General features: G+C 41.8%; 1 protein-coding gene across 2 annotated transcripts in view; it reads right to left on the bottom strand.

Moving 5' to 3' along the window:
• CSTF3 (cleavage stimulation factor subunit 3) overlaps positions 1-25,659 on the bottom strand; it is a 47,907-nt gene that overhangs the window by 2,793 nt on the left and 19,455 nt on the right. Inside the window, exons 4-20 of one of the 2 annotated variants that reach the window (XM_058026922.1) lie at positions 14,584-14,616; positions 14,123-14,220; positions 12,698-12,764; positions 12,567-12,601; positions 12,332-12,458; positions 9,780-9,857; positions 9,424-9,586; positions 8,822-8,931; positions 8,313-8,429; positions 7,152-7,226; positions 5,746-5,889; positions 5,545-5,647; positions 4,073-4,142; positions 2,699-2,894; positions 1,135-1,288; positions 656-750; positions 465-525 (exon numbers count right to left, since the gene is read on the bottom strand). In XM_058026922.1, the coding sequence (XP_057882905.1) occupies positions 465-525; positions 656-750; positions 1,135-1,288; positions 2,699-2,894; positions 4,073-4,142; positions 5,545-5,647; positions 5,746-5,889; positions 7,152-7,226; positions 8,313-8,429; positions 8,822-8,931; positions 9,424-9,586; positions 9,780-9,857; positions 12,332-12,458; positions 12,567-12,601; positions 12,698-12,764; positions 14,123-14,220; positions 14,584-14,616 (1,726 nt within the window). The remainder of the gene's footprint in view (positions 1-464; positions 526-655; positions 751-1,134; positions 1,289-2,698; positions 2,895-4,072; positions 4,143-5,544; positions 5,648-5,745; positions 5,890-7,151; positions 7,227-8,312; positions 8,430-8,821; positions 8,932-9,423; positions 9,587-9,779; positions 9,858-12,331; positions 12,459-12,566; positions 12,602-12,697; positions 12,765-14,122; positions 14,221-14,583; positions 14,617-25,659) is intronic. The other variant, XM_058026923.1, reaches the window with a different exon arrangement.

Raw genomic sequence — 25,659 nt, 5'->3', positions numbered from 1 at the left:
TTTCCTCAAACAAGGAGCATGAAGAGTGGCATATTATCATCTGCTGTAGGATCTGTGCTTTTTCTCTGTTCCAGAACCCTCCTTCCCCTCTTTGCAGGGGCTCAACAACATGCACTCAGAGTTATCCCTCACCATGCTGCAGATTTGGAATTTCATGTTGCAGCTGCAATGCTGCTGGAAACGCTGCCTTTAAAGGGTATTCTCAAAGTCTTAATTTCTTTCTTTCAGTTGATACCACCAACATATTAAAGAGCAGCTGGTGATGTGCAGATTTTTGACTTTTTGTTGCCTCCCTGCAGGTAAAAGTGCAAACACCTCTATGCAGATTCCAGTGCAATCTCCTCTGCTCTCAAACACTGATTACAATTTGTAAATGAGGTCTGGGTTTTAGACACAAATATCCATATGTAAAAGCAAGTCTCATGCAGCACTAGCACAGCCTCCAGAGAGGACAAGTAACTTACTGTCTGGCAGTTTGCATCTTCTGAATATCTCCATGAGCTCATCCACTTGAACAAAGGGACCCTGATTTGTTACCAAAGGGAAAAAAAGAGTTTAGAAGGTTATTTTCAATAGAGTGATACACACTGTGGTTCTGTCATGACAGAATGTCTTCCACAGCTTTCTGAAATGTTCAGAGCTCTTTAAAACAAACCTGAAAACAAATAGGAGGTGGCAGGAGCTTCATGAGAACTACAGCTGCTGGTGGAACAGGAAATACCCCGCCGGGGACAGGATGTAAACCTGGAGCTGTGGGGAGAAAAGCTGGGTGAAGCCAGTGCAGGACAGCTGGGCCAGAGCTGCTTTTGCACTGCATTGTTATTTGATACAAATAATTAGTACCTTGTCCCTTTTGCCTCTACTAATTCCACACTGTCCACTCAGCCATCTGCTCTGTGATGTGTGTAACAGCTTATTACCATTTACCAGACCCCAAACTCCTTGTACTTATTTCCATGTGACCTTGGCATTAATTAAAACACATGTGCCTTTAGCAAGCCAGTGAAATGACAGCCTGAGAGTTAAGTACAGGTTTAGATGGCTGAGGAGCAGGAAAGCCTCTGATGAGGCTGAACAGCCAGGTTCCCAACTCACCACAGGTGAAACACAACCACTCCCCAAAGCCTGACTTACGTGCTAAGTGTCTTGGCTGGAATGGAATCATCTGCTGGGTGTCTGGTTTGGGATATTCAGGTTTCCTGTCTACTTCATCCTTGAGAACAGGCACGATGGAAGGTGCAACCACAGGGTCTGGAATTATTGCTGCTAGCTTGGCACGGGAGACATCCTGTGAAAGCCAATTAGAGAGTGTGAACTTGGCAGGATCACACTGCTAGCTTCAATTACAGAACAAAACCTCGCTCTGCACCAGTTGCTTTTTCTCACTTTGTCTTCATTATCATCTCAGATGGCCTCTCACAAGGCCATCTGGGCAAAACTTGCATGGTTTCATTAAAGATTTGAATCCTACAGCGACCCAATGGGATGGAATGGAAACACTTGTTTCTCTTCCTGAACGTGCGTTTGTCATTTTGGAGTGGCTCCTTTTTTAGGTTAACAGGATTTAGGTGAACAGGTGCAGACCACTAGGCCTTCACAACTATCATTTCTCCCTCATTTCATTCCTAGATTGCTTTAGCTGGAAAAGAAGTAGAGCATAAGGCAGTCAGCAGGCATGCAAAGCATCAGTTCAAACAGGATTATGTTTTGGCATGTTCCAAGCAGCAGGACTGCACCATCTTAGGTACACACTGCCCTGCATGCACTTAGCAAAATGTACTTGTTGGTAAGCTCACATCTAACCTCAAAATAACTTTGCCCCCACTGCATTCAAAGAAAAGTATTCAGTGGCTCAATGTGACTCTGATTTCCACCTATCAGATTATTTTATGCAGCTGCTTTGTTAACTTTGCTGACATCTGTATTTTTCATACATTATTTTTCTGTGTAAGAAGTAAGTGGAAGCTGAGGCATTGCTTTAGAACCATGGATTGAGCGTTTCTTCCTGTCCATGCAAATGGCAATCAGCTGTTTCTGCTTCTCTGGCAGCCTTTAAAAATTGTAAACCAACATCCTGTTCTGTTCTAATGATTCCCCAAAGTGTTAAATGACAGAAATAGTAAAAATACATGTGGTTAGAAACCAAGGAGACCACCAGATACAGGGGTCTGGCCTAGACTTTGAACTCCACATGGCAGCAAAAACTGAAAAAAGAGGCACCAGTGCCCCCTGCCAAGAGCTTTCCTCAGCCATTCCCAACAAACATTGGCACTGCAGCATGTGGGCTTTGAGGCAGTTCCCACTGAAGTCAGGGGAGCTCTGCCACCCCAGAGCAGAACGACAGCCAGCCATATTTCATACAGGTGACCTGATCCTACAAATTTCCCACAGAACTCTGGTTTTTGAAGGAGCCCAGATATGGAGTGGAGGCCTGTAGCTGCAAGGGGATGGCATTAACACACTGACCTCTCCATGGGAAGATGGGAGCTAACCAGGAACACCCAAAACCGCAGCTGGTACTGATGGTCCCGACTCCTTTACTGCCCAAGGAGACCAGGAGGAGGAGGAGGAACAGGCCTATTTTACCTGCTTTTCTAGCAAGGGGAAGGACTACAAGGCTAGTCCTAAACAAGGAATTGCCCAAGATTGCTAGGATTGAGAAGAACACCAGAGAACTGAAGTGTTCTTAGCCACTCACCTTATAACCAAGGGCCTTCAGCTCGCTGGCAGAGCAAGGGTACAGATCCATGAACTTGTACCTGTCCACCAGCAGAGCTGTTTCTTTGCCCTCATACTCTTCCTTGAAGGCTGTAAACCTGCGTTTCTCCACCTTCAGGATGCTGGCCAGATCCCCAATGTTACTTTCAAAGGCTAAAAACCGAGCCCAGATCTCCCTGGAACAGAGCAGGACACTGAGAGTTACTGAAGGAGGAAGGAACACTGAGCACAACCCAGTTACAAACCCACAGGAGGACAGAGCCAGAGGAGCCCATCTAGGAGGGCATGGCCATTTCTGTTTTTTGCTTTAGGTGCATCTAAAACAGGCACTGCCCTCCCAGTGCCTGCTGTATTTCTGTAAGAGCCCTCAGCCTGGTGGACTGCAAAGTAATTTGTTACAGAAGGGAAAGGAATTCTGGTGTCAAGGACTGCAGCATTTGAGGCGAGCTTTCATCAAACATTCTGCTCCATCCTGTACACACAGCTTCACTCTGATGCTGACATGGGAAGGTATTTTTACCATGCATTGTGATCACAGAGCAGCACATTCTAACTGGCAAGACCACAACAGGCAGCACTTCAGAATTGTATACAGTCCAAAATATATAGAGTTACTGCTGATTTCTCCATGGAAAATCTCATATATAACTTCAGCAACATCTGACCATATTTCTGGACTTGATTCAACTTATATTTTAGCTTTGGAGTTCACCTTTGAAGAAGGTTCAGCTTTTAAGCTCTTGTGTTTTGTCACTTTTAAATTGGGTATAAAAATATTTCTCACGAAAGATCAGAACTGAAGTGCAGAACAAATAGGCACAGCAGTGCCATATTTGATTCCTTACTTTTGATGCTTTTGTAATAATGGTGAAGTGAACCCTCAGACTGCAAGGCTTTGGTGAGTATTTTTTTTGAGAAGGAAACTTAAAAAGCAGTAATGCAAATATGGCAGTGAGTGGTTAATCCAAGTCCTTTCTGGTTCTTTTCCTATTTTATTTTCATGGCTGGGAGATGCTCAGCACCCTCCTCAACAAATTCCTGACTCACCTTCTCAGCTCAGACCACTGAATCCTTACTGTACAGGAGGATTTTGCACTCTATCCTCAACAATCCTGCATCAGTGAGACTTTAATTTATTATTAAAGTCAATAAATTAATGAATTTCACTAGAGGTGGGATAGGGACTTTCCCAGATCTGTCATAGCTGTTGCTATTTTGGACAGCATGAAGAGGGGAAGGAACATCTGTACCTACTTTTGTCCTGCTGTTCATGTTTCTAATTTCTTTGGGATATTTACGGTTGAAAGGGGTTATGTGTCTTTTCCAGAGCAGTGAAACTGCTTTTGCAACATACCCAGATTTCTCAGGTGGAAGGCTCCCTGAAGTTAAAACACGTTCAAACAAAACTCTTGTATTGTTGTCCTCTTTAAAAATAGAAAGAAAAAAAAATCACACTGAGTATAACATATTAAAGACAAGTTAAAATATGTCCATTCAAAGAGATGTGTACATTGAATTAAGCATAAGGCTGACTTTCATGGATTTGAATTTCAGTAAGTATAAAGAGATCTGAGTGCCCACATAAAACTTCCCTGATGTTAAATTCTCATGTGAATTTGTTCTTTGGGAGTCTGTTTTATTGATAGTGACAAACTTATCCTACTACAGGTTCTTTTATAAGACCACAGCTATTACTTAGCATCTCTTCAGGATTTCTGGGGGTTTTATCAATTTTCTTGAATTATCTCAGTAGCATATGTTGGCAAATGTAAATTTGGCCTTTCGATTCATTATTTCCCTTTTAAATCAGGGCAATATTAATATGCTTGTATTATCAGAATCCTCCCAAAATTATTAGAGCTGGCTCCCAGCAAGCAGTCAGTCTTTGCACATTGCCAGCTGGGGGGATGGAGAGGTTGGTGGGTTTGTTCCTAAAGCTGCCAACTCCTGCCCTGTGCACTGCACCACCTCCTGCACTTACAGCTCAGAGATCAGTTCTCCTGGCTTTCAGGAGTTCTGCTGGGTTATTAAAATAGACCAATAAACTAGGGAGTTCTAGGAGAATTTTTTCTCATGGCATCTTACAGAAAGGTATTGTCAATATTTATGTAGACCCTCAATAACTTAGAGCAAGATTAAATATACTTAGATAAAATCTTAGATAAAATCTCTCATTTTACAGCTCACAGGAGAAAAAAACCCTCAAAAATCTTTAAACTCCCAGTGCCTGAAAACCCCAGGAACTGCAGCCTGACAGATGAATGAATGGTGCCTGGTGCTGCAGAACCCACACAGCAGCTTGGGTTTCCTTTTTAAGGAGGCCATTCAGCCCCTCAGGGAATCCCACCCAGAGCCCTTCCATCACCACCTCTACCTCCAGCCCCTGTCCCTGCTCTTTCCATTGCAGCTCCCCAGCACCTTCCAAGCATGACTGACATGCTCAGTATTGATTTTACATCTTGCTCATCTCATCTGCTTGGGGAGAATGAGTTTAAATTCATCCTGATCAGGACCAGCTAATCCCTCACTCCTCTCATGCTGACTGTAAACTCCTTTAAATCTTTTTCTTCACGATTTAAATTCCTCAGTGCACTTCCCACTGTTCACAGCAGATGCTGTAAAACTCCTGCACTGCCAGTGAGTTACAATTTGGAAAGTTCACTCTCTTCAGCAGAATCCAGATTTAATGTCACCAGACTTCTGGAGCTTCGGTTCAGACAAACCAGCAGCAGGTTTTGTGTTCAGATTAACTGCTGAGCTTCATGAAGAATTTAAACACCAAGAACCTGGTCTGAGTAATGCTTCATTAGACCTCTCAAAGCTTACCATTAAGGTGGGAAAGGTAGTCGATATATGCCAGTACATATTCTGGAATGTCCCCATATTTTTTCAGCCCTAGCTCAAAAATCTTAAAGGCCACAGACTTATCCTGCAAACATTAGGGGGGGAAAAAAAAAGTTATTAGCTTCAGTAAGCTGTGCAGGCTCCTGGCACTTGTTTAGGTTCAGGGTGAGCACCTGTGGTTACCTTACTACAATAATACTCCATTAAAGCTGCAGTAACATAGACATGGTGGCGGGTCCGGGCATCCTCTCTCGCTTTCTTAAATATCGTCCTTCCGGATTTAATGCCTTCTGCTCGCCTTGCAAATTTCATGTACTGGATATAAACCTAAGGTGCACATTAATATTTAAATAGCATCAGTGCTAACAAAGAACACCAGGCTATCATTAAGGTTTTTACTATGTCTAAAGTAATCATGACTCACAATATACAGCAGATGAATCCTAATAGAAACAAGGCTGTCTTGTGCCTCTGTGTTGTTTTGCTTTATAATACTGAGGAAAACCTTTTTATAGATTTTTTTAAAAATAAAAAATGGGATACACCTAAGACTGATCTCATGAAAAGACAGTAGTGAATACATAGATTTTTCAAGGAAGGGGAGGTAAGGAGATGAATGTCATTGACGTTAGCCGGTGCCTTCAGAGAACTCAAGGCTTGTTGTAAAAATGATAACTTTCCAGTAAAGTTAAAATGTCCATAAAGCCAAGGAACAGCCAAAAGGCCTGATGAAGCATTTTACTGTACATGATACAATCCAAGATACAAATCCTCCTGCCTGCAAGTATTTATACCTGATCAAGGAAATAATGAACGTGCTACTTGATTCAGCAGCCAATTTGTGATTTGCATTTCTTTGGGGTTCAACTCTCCTTCACTCTGAATTAGATCATGAATAGCAGCATTCCTTAGCAGGAGGAACTGGCACATGATTTCCCATACAATGTGCCTTTGGGAAGCATTAGGATGTCTCAAAAGGATGGCAAGTGTCAGTGAATGGATACCTCTCCTCTGACACTGATGTGATGTTTAGTGTTAGGCTTCACACCTTCTTTTGCCCCCTCATGCTTTGTTGTGTCTGTTTATAATAAACTAAACAACTTTTTGAGGTTGTTGTGTTATAATAAACTAAACAACCTTTTGAGGTTGTTGTGTTATAATAAACTGAACAACCATTTCAGGTTGTTGTGTTATAATAAACTAAACAACCTTTTGAGGGCAGGTTCCTGCTGACACCACTTGTTCAGCACCACCACAGCTGGCACACGGACAGTGTTCACTGTGTCACTGCAGCACAGGTACAGCAACACTCTGCTACCTACATGATGCATTGCAGATTTATTTGCAAACTACACGGCCACAGGATGCTTGTGAAATATTTTACATCTTTTATCTTCATTACTCGTTGTAAAAGAGACACAGGAGGAAAGTGCACACGTCTTAGGGTATTTCAATGGATTAAAGATTGTAATTCTGCCACCTCAGTACTCCATGCCTGTGACCCAAGGAGTCCTGGAAGAGCTTCCCCACTCTGTGCATGCACTGGGTGCCAATCCATGGGGATGTGGAGGCACTGAGGATGATCTTACCAGCGTGGGGTCGATGTCCTCGATGGCCAGGAGCCGGTTGTAGATGCTGTGCACCTTCTCGTACTTCATCCGGCTCTGGGGGAAGGCAAGCACACACTGCTCGTTCACCCCCTTCAGATCACCTCCCAGAAGGCAAAACTCAAGCTGAAGACAAAACTAGAATTCTCCTGGTCCCATTTTTCCCTGGCTGAACACTGTATATGTCAGCCCCTTTACCCAGATGCATATTCTGTCTTGTGCAGACATTTTTTACTTCCCACACTCATTTCCCACTACATGCTTTTCAGGAGTCCTTGAAGTCTTTTTCTAATGCAGTAATGCTGCAGCAGAACTGCCATTGGAGGTGTTTGGCACACAAAGACTATCCTTTACCTCTGTCTAAAAGCAATGTGCAGATAGGTGGGAACACCATCTCTTTAACTTTCCAACCTACACATTTCCAATAGCCCATTCTGTTCCCTGCCAGCTGCAGCCCTCCAGGCTGTATTGTGCAGCCTTGAAAAACCAGGACACAGCACTGAAAACCAAGGAAGGATTTTTCTTTTAAAGGCAAAGGCTTTTTTCCCCCCCTCTGTTGTCCTGAAGTTCTCCCTGGAAAGATTCTTTCACAATAAAATAAGTGGGCAAATTATGCCCCACAGAAGACTCCACAGTCCTCATGTGCCCAGTGGGAAACAGCATTTATTCCTGGTGGAATAAACACCACTGGGGCACTGCTCCTTGTGGAGGCTCGCTGTGGTCTGGGGAAAGAGATTTCTCCAGAGAGCTGCAGCAAAGGTGGCTCCATCTTCTGTCACAGCTGCACAGCTGTGCCAACAAAAACATCACCTCCCCAAGAATCAGACAGGAAAGCTGCCCTTGATGCCCACTTTAAAAGTGAAGAAGCTGATGCTCTGGGAAATGGAAATTTTTAAGCATTTCACCCTTATGATAATTTCAGAAATATAGTCAATATTGGAATGGAAAGAGAGTGGATTTTCATAGATTTTCCTCTCCATTTTGTCAGCTTCCTCTCAGAAACACTGAACGAGAATATGGCTAGAAGAATCAGTAAATTAATTCTACAGAATTTTGTGCACTCAGGATGTTTCAAATAAATTACAGTATTAATGGGAGATGTTATTTGGATTTTAATTTCAGTACATCGCTATTTTTGCTCACCTCTTCATAATCTGCATATGCAAAATAAAGAAGCATATTCTTCTTTAACAAAGTGCTGATCGCTCTTTCATAAATATTAGCAGCCTCATCACTGAAAAGTTTAGCATTGTTCATGTCCTGTTATAAAATAAGTATAATAATACAATTGTTCAGCATCTGTGACAATGAAGGCCAATTTATGGAATATCTTCTGTGTGTGACAAGCCCCAGTGAATTTCCATTCAATGCTCCAACAAAGAGAAAATCATCTCCCCAGTACTTAAGGAATCACAGAATCAGGCACAAAAAATCCCCCAAGCCTAAAGCTGGCAAGATTGAAACAATTTTTCACAATTCTTGTCTAAAATGCAGACATTTTTATTTCTTAAAATTTTTAGTTTCCCCATTTCAAAATTCTGAACATGTCGCAACTGTGTTTTCACACCCCCACTCCCTGATTCTGAGGAAAAAGTGAGAGTACAGCATGTCAGAGCAAGGAAATAGGAGAAAGCCAGTGGCAAGCTGCTTACCCCTTTCTCAGCCAGCAGCTTGCTGGACTGCTCAAGGTACTGAGCTGCTTCATACCAGATGTCTGGGTGATGGCCCAGCACCAGGAGACACTGCTCATAGGCAAACATCACTGTGGGCAAAACACGAGAGGAACACTCCTTGGAAATGGTGCCACCATTGTACAACCCAAGTGTGGAATGCAAAATTCATCAAATAAATCAGACAACATCAACACTAATTGGCTTTGAATACAATGGTCACTGCTGCAGTTCTTTTATACTGCCAGGAACTTCACGAACCACAACCAGCAGCTAAAATCTGCCTTGTCCACAGAGGAACAAGCACAGATCACTCAAAATCAGCCATAAAATCAGGCTGCAATCTACTGTTCCCTGACCTGCACCAGAGGTTCAGTGGCACAAAACTGTCTGCCAAAATGCATTTCTTACTTCCAGCTTGCCTTTAGCAAAATCTAGATTGTTTTTTATAAAAAAACCACCCACACAATTCAAGAAACTCCACCAACACCTACTCCAGCACGATCCCTGAACACCGAATCACATCGTGGCTTCTGCTGGAGCTGAGAAAAACAATTCTCCATGCCCTAGAGACATCTCATTACCTCTTTTTGTTATCAGAGTTTGATCTTCTGTTCGTAGAGGGTTGCTCTTTTCCCACTGGATGTACTTCTTCCACATGTCCACCTGCTGAGCCTCCTGGGGGGTGTTTTGTGGGGGCACGGAGGGAGCGTTGCGGTCCAGGCCCTTCATCACCGTCTCATATTCCTGAAACACAAGCAAGGCTTTGAATTTAAACACATTGAACACTTCCTTCAGGTTATGCTTCCTAAAAGAAATGGAAATATTTTAGCATGCCAGCCTTACTAGTCTGTGCACACTTTTATTTGGTGTAAGAACCAAGCTTAATGCTGGCTTGTGGTGTTAAATAGGACAAAGAAAATTCAACAGAAGGTTGTACCTTTGCCACACGTCGTGCATTCATGTAATCTCTACTCCTGTCCTCGATCATCTTCTTGGCTAAGTGAATATTGATGCCCTGGAGAAGGGTGAAAAAAGGCATTGGCAATGTGCAATTTCCCTTCGGACATACTGAATCTTAATTTATGCAGGAAAGAGCTTGAAAGGGGATGCAAAAGTGACCAAAGACAAAGTTATTTAAAGATACCAATCTCAAAATATTTATTTCGCCTAATAAATATATGGGCAAGAACTTATACCAGAGGATTAACTCAGTACTAAAATTCAAGTGCCCTGAAGCACCTCAGCTTATGTTTAATCCCTTTCAAACATAAAATGAGCTCCACATGAACTGTTGTGGGTGAAAGTGGGAAAATTTGTGATTTACAATTTTGCTCTAAAATGATGGTCAGTGACTGAGAGCACATGAGCAATTTGATTTTCTGGTACAAGGAGTAGGGATTGACCTCCAGGCTCAGAGCTCTGCCTTCTCTGTTCCTGAAGGAACTGACAGCTCTTAGAAGAGGTTCCATGCAGCACATGGAACGTGGCTCCCTGCAGAGCACCTGCCTTTGTCAGCTGGGGCTGAGATGTGTCAGCACTGCCTGACACCCTCCAGGCCTGCACACATGTCACACTCGTGCAGAGGGCTCTGCTGTGCTGCTCTGCAAGAGCAGCAGGGGCTGGGGGCAGCCAGGCCCTGGGCACAGGGTCCTGGCAAGAACAAAACCTTGGGCAGGAAAAGCAGCCCCCCCTTGGCTATGCCTGTGTCTGGGTGGATTTTGCTGCTGTATTTGCCAAGACTGTGCAGAAGATGTGCACAGCTTTCAGCCCAAGTGCAAAGAGGCCCCTGAGCTGGGAAGCAAAGGGAGCTTTGCCCTCACTGCAGAAGCCAAGGCACTGTCTGGGATGGCAAACTGGGCCATGTGGCACACAAACCCACAGGACCAGGCTGAGGGTACAGCAGCACTCTCCCAGGATGCACCCCCAGCTCAGCAGCCATGCAGGTTTGTGAGCCAGATTGTCACTTTGTCGCTGAGCCACGTCTCCCTAAAAGTTTTACCATTTAGTTAATTAAAGACTGGTGACTGACAGGCTGGTATTGTTACCTGGTGGCTACAGCTGAGCTGAAGGAAAGCTCAGATTACAGGAAATGGCCATCACCTTTCCATGCTGAGACCTGCATGAAGTCTCTGTGCTGTTGGGCAGCTGGGCAATCACCTCCCTCTCAAAGAGCCCTTCTGGTGAGGAGAATTGCTTTCCCTGTGCCAGGACACCGGTGAGCAGCAGCCCTGCCCCTGAGGTCAGAGTAGCCACAACAGGACAGACAGATCCCTGTGGCCCAGCAGAGCTCTGGCCCTCAGCTCCCAGCTGCTCAAACAGTCTGAGGGGCTGCTGAAGCTGCCTCGGGTGGGACAGCTCTGAGCCATGGCTCTGCAGCCTCCCCATGTACAATGAGAGCAGGAGCAACCAGCAGCGAGAGCCTTTGCTGGCTGTGTGGGAGGGGAAGGGGTGCTTTGTGGGGAAGTTGTGGTGGGGATTTTCCTACACTGGAGAAGGTGTGTCCTGGGCATCCTCCCTGGGGACAGCAGTGGTGTCCCCAAACACCTGTGGGGCAATGAGCTGTCATGGTACACACTCGTGGCTGGGGATGCCTGGAGCTCTCCCACCCAGAGGCTCTCCCACCCAGAGGCTCTCCCAGCAGCTAAGCACCACGGCCTTATTAACATGAGAGGGCACCAAGCTCACAACTGGCCTAATTAGCAACAAGGAAAGAGGAACTGGCCCTTCTCTGCTGCTCAGGACACAGGGAGCCACAGCAAGCACGCCTGTGCACAGCCAGCAGGAGCTGTATGAGCATCCCTGCAAGGCAGGGCTGAGCACCAGGGCACCCACATCAGCTCTGCACTCACGCTGCTGCTGGCTGGGGCTGCTTGGCCAGCAGATGTGTTTAAAAACACACTCTGAGGGTGCAGCTCCAAACTGGCCTGAAAGGGCAGAGAGCTGAGCTGGAGGCAGTGTGGGAGCAGACTCACCTGAAGGGGTGCTGGGATGGCTTCAGGTGGAGGATGGTGAGGAGCATTTTTAAGCACTGAGAGCATGTAACTTGATGCTGTGCAGGAAGCCCAAACCATCCCAGCTGAATACCATTTGAGTCTGAGTGGAAGGAGGGGAGTGCCTCCTTGGGGACACAAGTCCTCACTGCCAGCTCAGCTGCTCCACTGATCCTCACTCACTCACTCACTCACTCACTCACTCACTCACTCACTCACTCACTCACTCACTCACTCACTCACTCACTCACTAGCATTTACCAGCTGAGAAATGGGACAGTCAAATGAATCTCATGGAGGGTCTTTGAAAGAAATTTAAAAATCACTCAGGAGTGATTTTTTGCCACAGGAGTTGGTACATACTGCACAGAAAAATGTGTTTATACGGCTGGTCATCTCTTTTATACATATGTGTTTAGAGGATATGGCTTGGGCACCATGTTTGATTACAGGATAATTACTTCTTTCTGAATGTCACAAAGAATCAGTTATTGGTTACCTCTTCATATTTGTTATAATCTCTCCAGAGCTGCTCTATGTTTATCATGGGGTTGACACAACCACGCTGGTAAACCCTACGGACAGCTGTGATCCTCTGGTTTTCTGCATAAGATCCTACTGCTTCTCTAAACAGTGGGGAGAGAGAGCAAGGTCAGCTATGACAGGTCACAACTGGCAGCAACATCAGCATTGCATCAACTGAGCTTAAAAAAAGTGAATTTTCAGGTACTTACACGCCTTTCAAAAAATTGATGTAATCCACCCAGATCTAGGTGAGAAAAAATATTACATATGGTGAAACCAATGGTTAGCTGTAGTTGTCACAAAGTTAGAAATAAAATGGGTTTTGATTAAGAAAACATACCTGGTATGACATGATTTCCATGCCAATCTTATCCAGAGCAAAATCATATGCCTGAGCCATTTTTTCTCTGAGGGAAAGAACCACAAAGACCATAAAGCAAGTGTTTAGTATTTAAAAAATTCTTTATTTTTTAGTGTATTCTTTTGTGCAGCAAGTTCTAACCAAACATCAAGGAATCAGAAACATTCAACAGGTGAGAGAAAAAATTGGTATTGAGATAGCTTTAAATTCCTTATTCAGATTCTGTTGGGGTTTTGGTTGTTTGTTTTATTCAAGAATTATAAATTCATTGGTGGCAATCCAGCATTTTAATAGTTCCTGGCCCACCCCAAGTCAGTGGAAATCCACAAATATGCCATGAAGCTGAGAAGAAACCAACTGCTCTCCACATCTTCTCAGCTGACAGAAGCACCCATGGTTTCTTACTTTTTCCCCCTCAGAGCTCCCCAAACCTTTTTGTAATTCTCCAGGAGCCCCAAAAGGCTGGGACAATTAGGAGTAGCTCCCTTGTGTGGAAACTGCCCAGAATACTTCACACTATTTATTTCCCCCAAATTCCAAGTATTTTTCCTCAAATTTAAAATGTTTACAGAATTTCCTTGGTTAAGTTTCAGTGAAAGCTCTTTTTTTTTCTCTCCCTAACTTTTGTCCTAGCTTCCTTTACTCAAACATACTTCAGTACCTGATTGCCTCCTTGATCACATTTACAGGAGAAACAGAGGAAAGGCAAACTGAATCTCCTAAAACTGTTTCAAAACAGTCATGTAAAAATAAATTAAAACCCCTTGCTTATTTTCTTTGTTAATGCATTACTCATTTTGCTAAGTATAGAGCAAAGAAATTATGGTGGGCTGGGGAAGAAACAGTTTATAGATGCTGGAAGTCACTGGTAATTTTTGAAACTCAACCCACAGGAATATAAACAAGCAAAATGTAATAACTGAAAAGGGATGAAGATTAACATACCCCAAAATTCTGAATTTTATGACTTTTTTTATGCAAAACTTCCTCCAATTCCTGAACTCTTTACTACGACTGGTCTCAGCTGGAACCAGTGCTAACTTTTGTGGAGACTAAACAGGACATGGAGGGCAAGGACAAAGAAGAAGAAATGTGTTTCAGGAGTTTCAGGCTTTTGGCTTAAGCACCAATCCCATCTGCAGGGAACTGGCATTGATACACCAGCCCCTGCACTGCTCTTACCCCATCCTGTTAGAGGAATCCAGACTCAGGAACCAGTTTTACCCAGCAAGCCCAACTAGAGAGACTTGAATGTTTTCTAAATGCAGATTATATATTAACCCCCCCCACCAGAAAATCCCCAGACAGATTTGTCACCCAGGTTCTTCCCCATCCCCTGGTCAAAAAATCAAGAAGAGATCCACCATAAAACTAGAATAATTCAGAGCAACTCTGGGAACTTACTTGTAACTAGGTAGCTTCCCCTTGGTTTCTCGTACATAGGAAAGGTAACATTTCCATAAATCAATGTGTAAAACCTTCATAAGGCAGCGCTGAAATAACTGTGCAATACAGCAAGAAGATTGATCAGGATTCCAGACACAGAAATTAGGTTTCTACTTTTAAAGCTATACAAAATGGATTTAAATAGCCCTTCTAATTATGATTCAGATTTATAAGGAAGAAGAAGTTAAACTACTCATTCTTTTGTTCCTGTGCAAGGGAACTGGAGAGAATTAAGCAGAGGAATCCCCCTGCACATTTCACTGATTAGAGCTTGGCAGCAACAAGTCAACTTTAGTGCCACTTTTTATCTGTGTTTCACATTCAATGACAGCTACAGAGTTTTTTCAATCTGATTTAGCCCAATCACAAGGTACTTGCTCTTGCTATAGAGATATATTACATATATTAATATGACTCACCTTTTCCACCTTGTCATAATTTTTTGCTTTAATCTACAGGGAAGCAGAAAAAAAACAAATCACTTAAGAAACTATTTTAGAATAGTAGGAATATATTCTTCATACAATACTATAGCATTCCAGTTTGTACTTTGTCTGCCTAAACCAATTACACCAAAACACCCCATAACGTTGCAAAAATATAATTAAACATACAGAAGCCATGTAAAATTAGCAGATTTTTTATTTTTATTTTTAATTCTTCAATTCCAAAATGTAGGTACCAGTAGGCAAATTTGCTTTCTGGTTTGAACCCCCAGACTTAGCCTTTTATTTCAAGGAACCTGATGCATTCAGAGCAGATATAGATGTAGAGCTTCTAGACCAAGATTTAGTAAAGGGTAAAACACTTATTTACAAAACTACTAGGCTAATAAATGTATTCTTCTTGAATATTCATGTCTCAAAGTGCACTTTGCTCCAATCTGCTGATGCTGAATAAGGGAATAACACCCATGGAGAACCTGTTTGTCCCAGCCCCGGTGCTCCCTGGGAGGAGGGAGCAAACACTCTCACATGGCAGCAGCACTTTCATTCATCCACACACACACACCACAAGGGCAGGGGTGAAGTTCAGACCCCAGCTCACAGTTTGCCTTTCAGACAGGACAAAGGAAAGCACGAGATTTTCTAGCATCCTGCATGGATTTGTTAGCTCCAGCCATGGTAGCAGGCTAGGCAACCTCTACAGACACACCCTGGTGACACAAGGAAAATCAACAACACCCTTAAAAGAGGCCTTGAAAAAAAAAAAAAAAAAAAAAAAAAAAAAAGATTTTTTATGCTGTGTTGCATTTTTGTAAAGCATCAAACTCCCCTTTAAGATCTCACTGCTCTTTGTTCACTTGGAGGATTCCCAGCTTTATTGTGGTATGAAGCACAAGCACCTCTCCATCTCCCTGAGGAGCACAGTGTAGCAAACAGCAGCACCCTCTGCACCAGGGATTATTCAGGATTTCAGTTTAGAGCATTCCCACTCCAGAGCACAGCAGCATTTCTAATGGATGCACCTAAAATAAGAACACCACGCCTCCTCTCCGCTGAGTGTCTCTACTGCTGCAACACCCCAGCACTGAGAGGCTTCAAAGAGCCATCCCCATCTCTCTCACTCTCAAAAAAAGGTCAATGAAAAATGAGAGAACTGAAAAAATATTGAAAAAAAACTTTATTGGCACACACAAGGCAGACTGGACCCTTGTGTGTGTACCATACTTGAACTGGAGCAGTATCCCACCCAGGCTGAAAGAATTCCACACAATCCAGATAAATCTCATTGTGTATTGCAAGAAGTCCCAAAAAATTTTTTAAAAAAGACATTTTTACTTCATCCTTCTTCTCCCACTCCCTAAAATCTCCTGAGTGAAAAAGAACAAATGAATCTTGGGTTCTATGCCTTAGCACACAGGACAGCTGCCTGCACCTTCTTTCCCTTGTATTAAGTTAAACATTCAACAAGATATGCAGGATAAATTATTTTTTTTTAAAGAGAGTGAGATAGGAGATAGTACGAATTCTTTTGTGAAAATCAAATAATTCATGGCTCTGCCACTGACAAATGCCATCACCCTCCGATTATTTAGTAACAAGATGAAAAATAATTTTTAAGAGCTCAGAAGGAAAAGCTGTAGGCAGAGAGGGCAAAAAAATGAGTTTGCCTGCCAGGTGCAGCCAGGAAAACAGTGTCAGCAAGTTTAGTAGCTCCAGGCAGCACTGTCACCAGGCAGCATCAAAGGATGGAGCACAAGGAATACACATCAATTAGACTGCTTGCACTTCCCAGGACCAAAGACCTTGAAAAGAAAACTACTTTGCTAAGAAAAGGAGGTATATTCTTCATTTGCATGGGTTATGACTCAAAGCAAAATATTTGCTATGTGATTATCATATATATGAAAAGCTGCTGACCACATCTGGACTTCAAGTCAGCGTTCTGTATTTGTTAAATGCACACAAGTGGTTTGGTATCTAAAAATTCAGAAACCATGGTACCAGTGAAGGCTGGCAAGCAGGATTTAAGAAGAAAAGCAAAGCAATATTGGCCAAAGCTTACTGGATTTCTCAATGGAAAAGTGTGGAGGAGGTTTTACAGTGACTGCTGTGAGCCAGAGAGAAGTTTGATAAGAGGATCCATGTTTACCCCTGAAAGAACTTCCTACCAAGGTCATTGACATAGAAACCAAGAAAAAAAGAAGGATAAAGAAGAGAAATCTACAACTGCCTATTCCAATGAGCATTTTGTTTGTCTTTCCTGACCTATGAGTAAAGTGTAAACTCAGGGGTTCTGTAAGAATGTGTAAAAAGCATTCATGCTACAATAAAACCAGGTTTGAAGCCTTCTGAAAATGGAGTGGGTTGCTTTGTACTATGACTGTCTCAACTATGAGAGAAAAGCATCTCTCCTGCAGGAATCTGCATTTCTTGGCTCACCACTCCCATGCCAACAGCCCTGCAGCCCTGGCTCAGGGAAAGCCCAGCACCACCCCCAGCAGGGACCCAGCACACATTTCTTGGTTTTCCTACAACAGACACTGCAACGGGCACTGATGAGATGTGGGAAAGCATTAAAGAACTGACATTAATACTGTAATTTTGTCCTTAAAAGACAAACATAAAGTCAACTGTAAAGATACAGCAGCTTATCCTCCAGTTTCTAAGGCTGCCAGGAGTCCTGTTCTGACTGCTTTAATTCAAGGGGCAGGTCTAACCCTCACAAGCTGACACCAAGGAGTGGCTCCACCACAAATCCATCTCCTATCTCAATGAGATGAGGGATATCCTCATTCCAAGGTAAAATCCATGTAATGAATGTCTCCCCTCCATCCTTGAGGACTACAAAACACCACCCAGTCTGACTAGCTCTGCTTGGACATTCCTGTAGCAAAACACACCTGAACCTGCCCTCCTGTGCCCATGACAAGGAGAAATTCCACCTGCTTTGCTAGAAGAGTAACTTTAGATTTGATGCTCCAATAAGAAATTTAAGTCACTACTGTATCACGTTTGTACAAGATTAATTTGCAATATAAGTCAAATTTCTTCCCAGAATACACAATGTAATTCCCTATAATGAGCTTCACAAGCATTGAAGGGCAAATCTTAATCCATAAATTACACAGCACTTCATCCTTTTAAACAGACTTTTACAAGCCACATGAATCATTTCTGATTATGCAAGGCAAGTGATTTTACTAATCTAGAGACTTAATACTAGTTCTAGTTGTCTGGCAACATGCATCACCAGCCTAAAAAACATCCCTGTTTTATTTTAACCTCTTCAGCTTTCCATCAAGCTCCCAAGGAAGCACAGTTAGTATATGATAATTAAGGACCAGCATGGTTTCATTTATTTCTATATCCCAACTCCATTTTCTTTCTAGCAATTGTTACTTTCCAGGGGAAAAAATATTTTCTCCAGCAGAAAATTTGATGCTCCCTTATTCACTCCCTGCAGCTGTTCCTTGGTCAGGCAGATCCTCTTGCTTTCTTTACTGCTCCCACTGCCCCTGCACTACTCTCCAAGGTTTTTTAGAGTTCTTTTTGGACTCTGCACCCCTGAGACTGCAGCAGCTGATGAGAGACAAATTGGGAGAGAAGAAACACCACAGCTACACAGGTGTTACCTTTTTGAGGATTTTCCTAAAATCTGGTTTTGTTACAAACACTAAAAGGTGCACACCATCCTTATTGTTTGGGGTTTTTATAAAAAAAGGACACAAAATCTGTTTCATTATATGCAAAATTACAACTAGAGTCTAAATATAAGTATAAATATTGCTTTTGTTTGTTAACTGAAGGGAACTCATTGTGAAAGACCTATATTCACTGACTGAATTAATTCAGTTACACGACTGGGTGTTAAATAAATAAATAATATTAACATTTAAAAAATAATATCAGACTACACAAAATTTATCACCACTGAATCCATTTGTGTCTTCAGCACATTCAGCCTTTTCCTGCTTGCTGAGGCTCCCAGACAATGAAATGTGGCAAACTCCTTTGGCTCCAGCTCAGGGAGCAGCAATGGCCTTTGCAAACAGCAGCCCAAGCTCTGCCCAGACACATGAAATGCAGCAAAAAGGCAGGGCTAGCACTGCACTTCCCTGTGCTCATTAACCCAAGGAGGCTGGACTATCACTGTCTAAAGAACTGGATGCAAAACTTCTTTTATGTATGCTGAACAAAGCATATATTTCATTTGGGCCAGATATTCCGAATCCTTTCTTCAAAAGCATTAGTATGTGATTGCAGATACAATTTCTGTAATGTATTGTTTTGCTAAAATTTGTACCAGATAAGGCTTGAATTATCAGGTATTTCTGCTGTCTTCATTCAGAGTTTTAATATTCCCTGTGAAAATACAGCTTTTATCTTGCTATTAGTAAAGCCTGCAAGGAAGAGATAAGAGTACACTGACCATGGGAAAACTCATTTTCTCAAAAGACAGCAAGATGAGATTCTACATATTTTCATTCAGAACTGTAATTTTTCACATTCACCTGCTTATATGTTTCAATTTCAAAGACTGCCATAAAAGTTCCTTAAAATTATTCTAAATTAAATGCCTCCAACTACTATTTAGAAGGACTATTTCTAGAGCTTCCAGAACCATGGCATCAAAATTTAAAAGCCATGTTGTTTCCACTAGATATATCACATGAAAAAAAGGATTCACACACAGCTGCCAAAAAACCCCATCTGTAATGCAGAGGGGAAAATCCCCACTATTTTGCAATCTGCTTCGGAGAAAACCCAAGAACAGAATATTTCAGTGGGAAGGAACCTAGGCTGGTCACCCAGTCCAACTTCAGGGCTGACAAGAGGCTCAAGGATGTTCTTAAGGGCTAAATGACACTTAAATGTAATTTACATGTCCAAATGACACTTAAAGCCCAGTAGGCTCTGGGCCACCTCTCTGGGAAGCCTGTCCCCGTGTTCCACCCGCTTCCTGATCCCCATCATCCTTGAGGTGTCACATACACTGTATTTATAGCTAGGTACACTTTCTATTTGCTCACAGTATTTAAGAATAAAAAGCTTTACACTAACTGAGAATATTGGCTCTGTTAATGAAGCAAAGCTGCAGTTCTGTAAATCCAATTACCAGTTCATATCCTGCACCCAAAAATAGTTGAACAGGCACTTACTGAACAGATAGTGAGAAAGCTGACTTTTAATAGCAAAATTCTGAGCCACATTACCATTTTCAACAGAAAAAAGTGGTCATGTCTACAGGAAAAATGATAATTAGGAAATGAAGGGCAGTAATTTTCATGGGGAGCTAAGAGGCAGCAGGAAATGGGGACAAGGCAGTGGCAAAGACAGAGCCACTGCATGAATGGGCAGCAATATACAAAACTGCTCCTCGTTCTCTTAACTTCTTGAAAATTCTCATTACAGCTTCATCACCCCAAGCCTTTAATAAAACCTGCAACAGCCTTGAGAAACAATTAACCACAGCATATCAAGGTAACACACTCTACCAACATCTCTCCTCTGAGGGGCAGCAGCCTGGAGAATCTCTGCCTGCGCATCTCCCTCACTGACTAACTGCAGAAATTACACTGAGGACTTGAAAAGGCTATTTCTGAAACTGCAAACATAAAACTAGATTTATCTGGAAGTCTGGGAAAGAAAGGAACACAGGGGGCCTGAGGGTGAGGAGGGAGCAGCTCAGAGCAGAAGGCTTTGGAAAAGGGTGCAAAAGAAGAACTTGTGAAATGCCCCTCTGCAGACAGAGTAACATTCCCCAGTTAAAGTGTTAAGAGTCATTCTTAATTAGAAAACCTATGTAAGCAAATAATTACCAATTGAAAAAACTGCAAGTGGAAGATGTCTTTTAGTTTAATCTATTAGACTGAAAGACCCAATACCTTTCATTTTCAGAGGTATCAGGAAAGGAATCAATCCATACAAATACTTGAATAGAAAGTGCTGAGGTATGAGCAAACTGCATTGCAGAAGTGCACGAATACAAGGCCTGAGGATGTTGACAGCCTGTTTTTTACTTACAGCAAACATTGATCTAGAAGTGATGAAGGATTAATGCACCACAGTAAATAAACTTTGCTACTAATCATATAGTTTGGAATATAAAAGAACTACCTATCTATCTAATTCCTAAATACCTACTCTAGTGTCAAGGGCAAATGCTTTGCTAACAAGTAAGAGCTCAGAGACAGAGCTACTAAAAGCAGCAATTGTGCTTTGGTTTACACCTTAGTGCAATTTGATTAATTTCCTATTAAACAGAACATTAGAAATAGAAATTTGTCTACTTCTATGAAATAGAGAAATCTGCAGGAGCAGCATCTGCCCCTACCCCCTTACAAAAACTGCTGGCTCTTGGTCCTGCAGAGAAGGCCTTCCTTCATGTTAGTATTTTGAAAAGAATGCACAATTTTCAGGCACCACTCTCAAGAGACTAGATAAAAGGTGTGCAGAGAAATATTTATTTCCAGGCTGCCTTAAAAAAACCAAACCTGCAGTGACAAAATTCTTCAGTGATTTTTTCTGGTTGGAGAATGATTCTGAATTGCAATCACTGATTCACTCCCTACTTCATTTATTTCAGACATCAAATACATCTATTTTGTTTTTCATGTGATTACAAAAAATAAGCAATTTCTCATGTGTCATTTCTCTTTCTTCCTATCTACAGCATCCTATTGTTCTCTCTTCTCATTTTGGAGTTTTACTTTGTTTCCAGAACACACTTTCATTTAAAAAAACCCAACACACCCCCCACCCCAATTGGGAGTTATGTTAAAAACTAAACCCATCTGTTATTACTTGCATTGATGTTCTTCCTGACTAACTGGGCCCCAGTACTGCAAACATCTCTCACACATTAGGAGTGAAGTGAAGCTGCAAAACCAGCCCTGTTAAATCATGATGAAAAGCAACTCTATGTTCTTCAAAACAAACACAGTGTCACTTCTCTTTTACTTTAGCACCCGACAGCTCTGGCATTTCTGCCCAGAAATTGGGGGTGAAGAAGAGAACTGCTCCATGTCTAAGTTTTCTTTTTCTGTGAGTCTACTGCACTGGCTGTTCTTTGATGAAGCTCCCAGATACACAGATCACATCATCACTGCCAGCTTTTTTCCCTTGCTCTGTTTTTACCCACTCTTTAATATATTCTCCAACTTAGGAAAACCATTATCTTTTTTTATTTGGGCAATCTGCCCATTATGAAATGGAATGTAATATTAGCTGTATGAAGTAATTCACAAATGCTAAGCACCCACTACGTTCTAGCCAGATTCTACTTCATACCCAGATTCTCAATCTCATTTTAATGAAAAGTCAATTTTCGACATGCCCCCTGGCTTGTAATTTCCTCTTCAATTTCACACTCCCTTTAAGGCACAGCAGAAAACACCATCCCACATTCACAGCCCTGCAAACTTGCTTCCTTCCCAACTTAGGCATTTCAGTGTTTCCTGTGTGCTTTAGTTCACTTCTGCTGTTCATCCCTTTCTCAATGTCCCTTGTACCTTACAGAAGCAGTGGGATGTTCTAGGATGTGTTTTTGGATAGCTAATACCCCCAGATCTACTGGGATCCTTTGCAGTTCTTAGGAAGTATGCAAAGCAGCAGTGATTTTCCTCCTAGAATTTACTTTTTATCATTTAACTCTCAAATTATAGGATCAAAAGCACATCTAGCACCCATGGAGTGCATGATAATCTCTATCTAACATGACAAAATGCAATGAGATAAATTAAAGATTTGCAGTCTTAACTGTTGGCCAGATCACTGAAGTTTTAAAGTTTCATTAAGAGGGAAGACTAAAGCCAAGGTATTTGGCCCATCTCATTGGGCTAGAGATCCCTAATTTGTAAAATCAGAAAATTACACCATTTGTCTACTTCAATTGCTTCTCAAAAGAGAACAGTCCCTCAGCAGGGCCCATTGCAATTGAACACAGGCACTCCTCTAATGCTTTTTCCAGCTGATTTAATAAGATTATAGGCACCAGTGCCTATTATCTGAGGAGCACAGACCCACTGAGTCTGCCAGTGCCACCACAGGCCCTACCCCAATAGAGATAGAATAATAATAATGATAAGCACCCATTACATTCTAGTCAGATTCTACTTCATACCCAGATCCTCAATCTCATTTTAACAAAAAGTCAATTTTCATAATAATATAATCCAAGCTAGATAATAATCCAAACTGGAAATTCCTTGCTACACTCAGACCTAAAATCAAGGCAGGGATCAGAGCACTGCAACAGATTACATGGAATAAAGGGTATGTGAGGCATCACTACCTAGGGGAAAAAGGCCAATTGCTCCTCTCACACCTTACAAGGCTGTGACCTAAAATGTAATTTATTAAGACTCTTAATTTGAAATCATTGTGTTTTCTCATGTCTATCAGAAATCAGTGTCCATTACAGTAATGTACAGCTATTTTAAAAAATCATTCCTGCTTTCATTTTGCTATCCTCAAATTCTTTAAGAAAGTGGCCGTTTACTATGTCATTTGAGGTTATAGCTGGGGAAAATGAGGTGTTTTAGGGGGCACAGAGTTCCCCATTAGGTTTATAGTTTTATAATTTCTCCCTATACTCATCAAGTGCCTACAGTTTTGACACATTCTTTTCAGATGAAAAGGGTTTGCATAAAAGGGCAGAAAAGAGTAAGTTTGATAAGCAAACTGTCAATTATAATATTTCAGACAGTTTTTTTAGTAAAATATGGCTATCAAATAATAATTTTAATGGAAGAAATCTGTTCATTCACCAATCATATGTTAAAAGTACACCCGAGCAATTTACAATTTCAAAGAGATCTTACTTCTTTAAGAGATCCTAGAATATAAAATTTTTTAACAGCTACTCATCTGTAAGGCAGCCTCCACAGGGACTTAGCAAAAGGGCTGCTAACCCAAATGAAGATATCTTAAGACCAGAAAGAACTGCTGCTCTTTGGAGTGGTCAAATTCATTCAGTGGCCATGCATTCATGGCTCACATTTTCTAGCATGGAACTGGTCTCAGAAAGGCTCTCCCTAGTAAATCCAGCCAAACAAGCAATTCTCCTGAGGAAAAGGAATACAGGTTATTCAAGGAGTTAAAAATAGGTTAAAAAATATATGATGTAATTATGTCATGCAGCATAATCTTACTCTTATAATATTAGCACAAGACCAGCTTGGCCTGTTAGCAGAGAACAAATTGTTCTTAATGTTTTGCCTCTGTTCTTAGAACATAAAGAGCAATTTTCCAATAATTTGTAGCAGAAATGGCCCAGAGAATGGTTCTCAAAACCATTAGACTGACCCTCAGCCTCCAAAAGTGCCTAAGGGCTCTCATGTCTGACCACAGGAGCCACTGTCTCATCACAGGAAACCATCAATCAGAAATGTTCAAGTTAATAGTGCAGAATAATGCTCAGGCACAAGCAATTCTCTGCAACTGCATCCCAGCATCCATTTGCAGCTGACAAGATGTTGTATGTTGTACATTGCATTACAAAATAAACCCCAGCAAAGGTAACCCACCAATCCCAAAGCAAGCACACTCAACTGCAGTGCCATGAAATGAATCTCTAAAGGAAGGGATGTGGTTCTGGCTTTGCCATGGATTTCCTATGAAATCATTAACAGGATTAGGTCAATCGTTTACTAAAGCAGGATAATAACCTGCCTCAGATGATGACTGAGCTGCTTGGGTTTACATGAATGAAGTAGTCCATTAATGAATTTCTTCCTGCTGAAGTTCAGGGAAGTTATTTTTCTAATATAGGCAGCTGCCCTCATCAAAAATCTTTCACATGTCTGTCAGAAATCAAGGAAATTCCCCCATGTCTTTTTTGAAAATGCATATTCCTAATCATAATTACTGGGAAATCTCATCTACGATTTATACTGGAAAGACTCTATCTGAAGAGTCAATCACAGAATAAACATCCAGCTTTCTGTCTTTTGGCCATGAAGAGAAAACAGACTTCACTATAAAAACAGCATTCAGTGGTAAAACAGTTTCCTCCAAGACAGGAGTTTTACTGCAGGGTCTCAATATCGAGCAACCAAATCTGGACTGATCACCAACAACCTCATCCATAATTACATGAACAATGCAAATCTTTTTGGTAAAAACTTGATCCAAAACTTTCCATGGATAGGCTCTGCACAAGTATTCTGGATCCTCTTTCCAGAATAGTTGAATTTGAGTGTAATTACTGTCCTAGCTGATGAGACTGCATTACAAACCCCTCAAGTTTCTAAAATATTTAAATGCTATACTGCTTTTCCCCTTAAACACTGTACAAGTTGAGTTTTTGAAGTGGGTTTCTCTTCTCCTTCCCTAAATTTCAGCTTCATGCCCTCAAAGGTTAAAGCTAAGCCTGCTCAACTTCCTTCATGGGAACTTATTCAAGAACCAGGATCAAGACAAAAATATTTGTATAGCTATTTTAAATCTATGAATTGATGTTAGTGCTTAGATAACTTAATAAGTGACTTCACACTTGAATAACTGGCTATGCAGAGATGCACTGAAGTTGGAAAATAAAACCACAGATCACACATGCCCATGCTTAGGTGACATTGCCACTGAAATGTGAGAGGGGATAGCTCTACATTGAAGTCTTTTAATTTTACAGGTCAACTCCAAATGACTGACACTTTATGTGAGGTTCCTGTCTGCTTATGGGCCTTTTCCTATACACTCTGTATATAGGAATTATAAATCAGAATTAAAGGATTCAAATCCATTTAAGCCAGCTGCATTAGAAGACAAAAGACTTGCAAAGACAATTCATTATGTTGCTGCTATCTGAAACTCACTGGTGTTGGGTTAGCAGAGAGAAGAGCTGCTCTGATGGCAGATTTCAGTATCACAGTGGTGCTAACACTCATTTCCCATGCAGCCTAGGTAGGTGCATTTGCAGCTTATTTCACCTCTTAGGAGGAAGATGAAATGCAGAAACCCATCATAAAAGCAGTACAGAAACTCACTTGTAGCCTAAACAAGAGAGGTGGAACACCACTGACCTCCCACCTTCCTCCCACCTATCCCCCT

Source organism: Melospiza georgiana, chromosome 6 (assembly GCF_028018845.1).
Source record: "Melospiza georgiana isolate bMelGeo1 chromosome 6, bMelGeo1.pri, whole genome shotgun sequence".
NCBI lineage: Eukaryota > Metazoa > Chordata > Aves > Passeriformes > Passerellidae > Melospiza > Melospiza georgiana.
The sequence above is the reverse complement of the archived record's forward strand: the minus strand, read 5'-3'. Positions and strand labels throughout refer to the sequence as shown.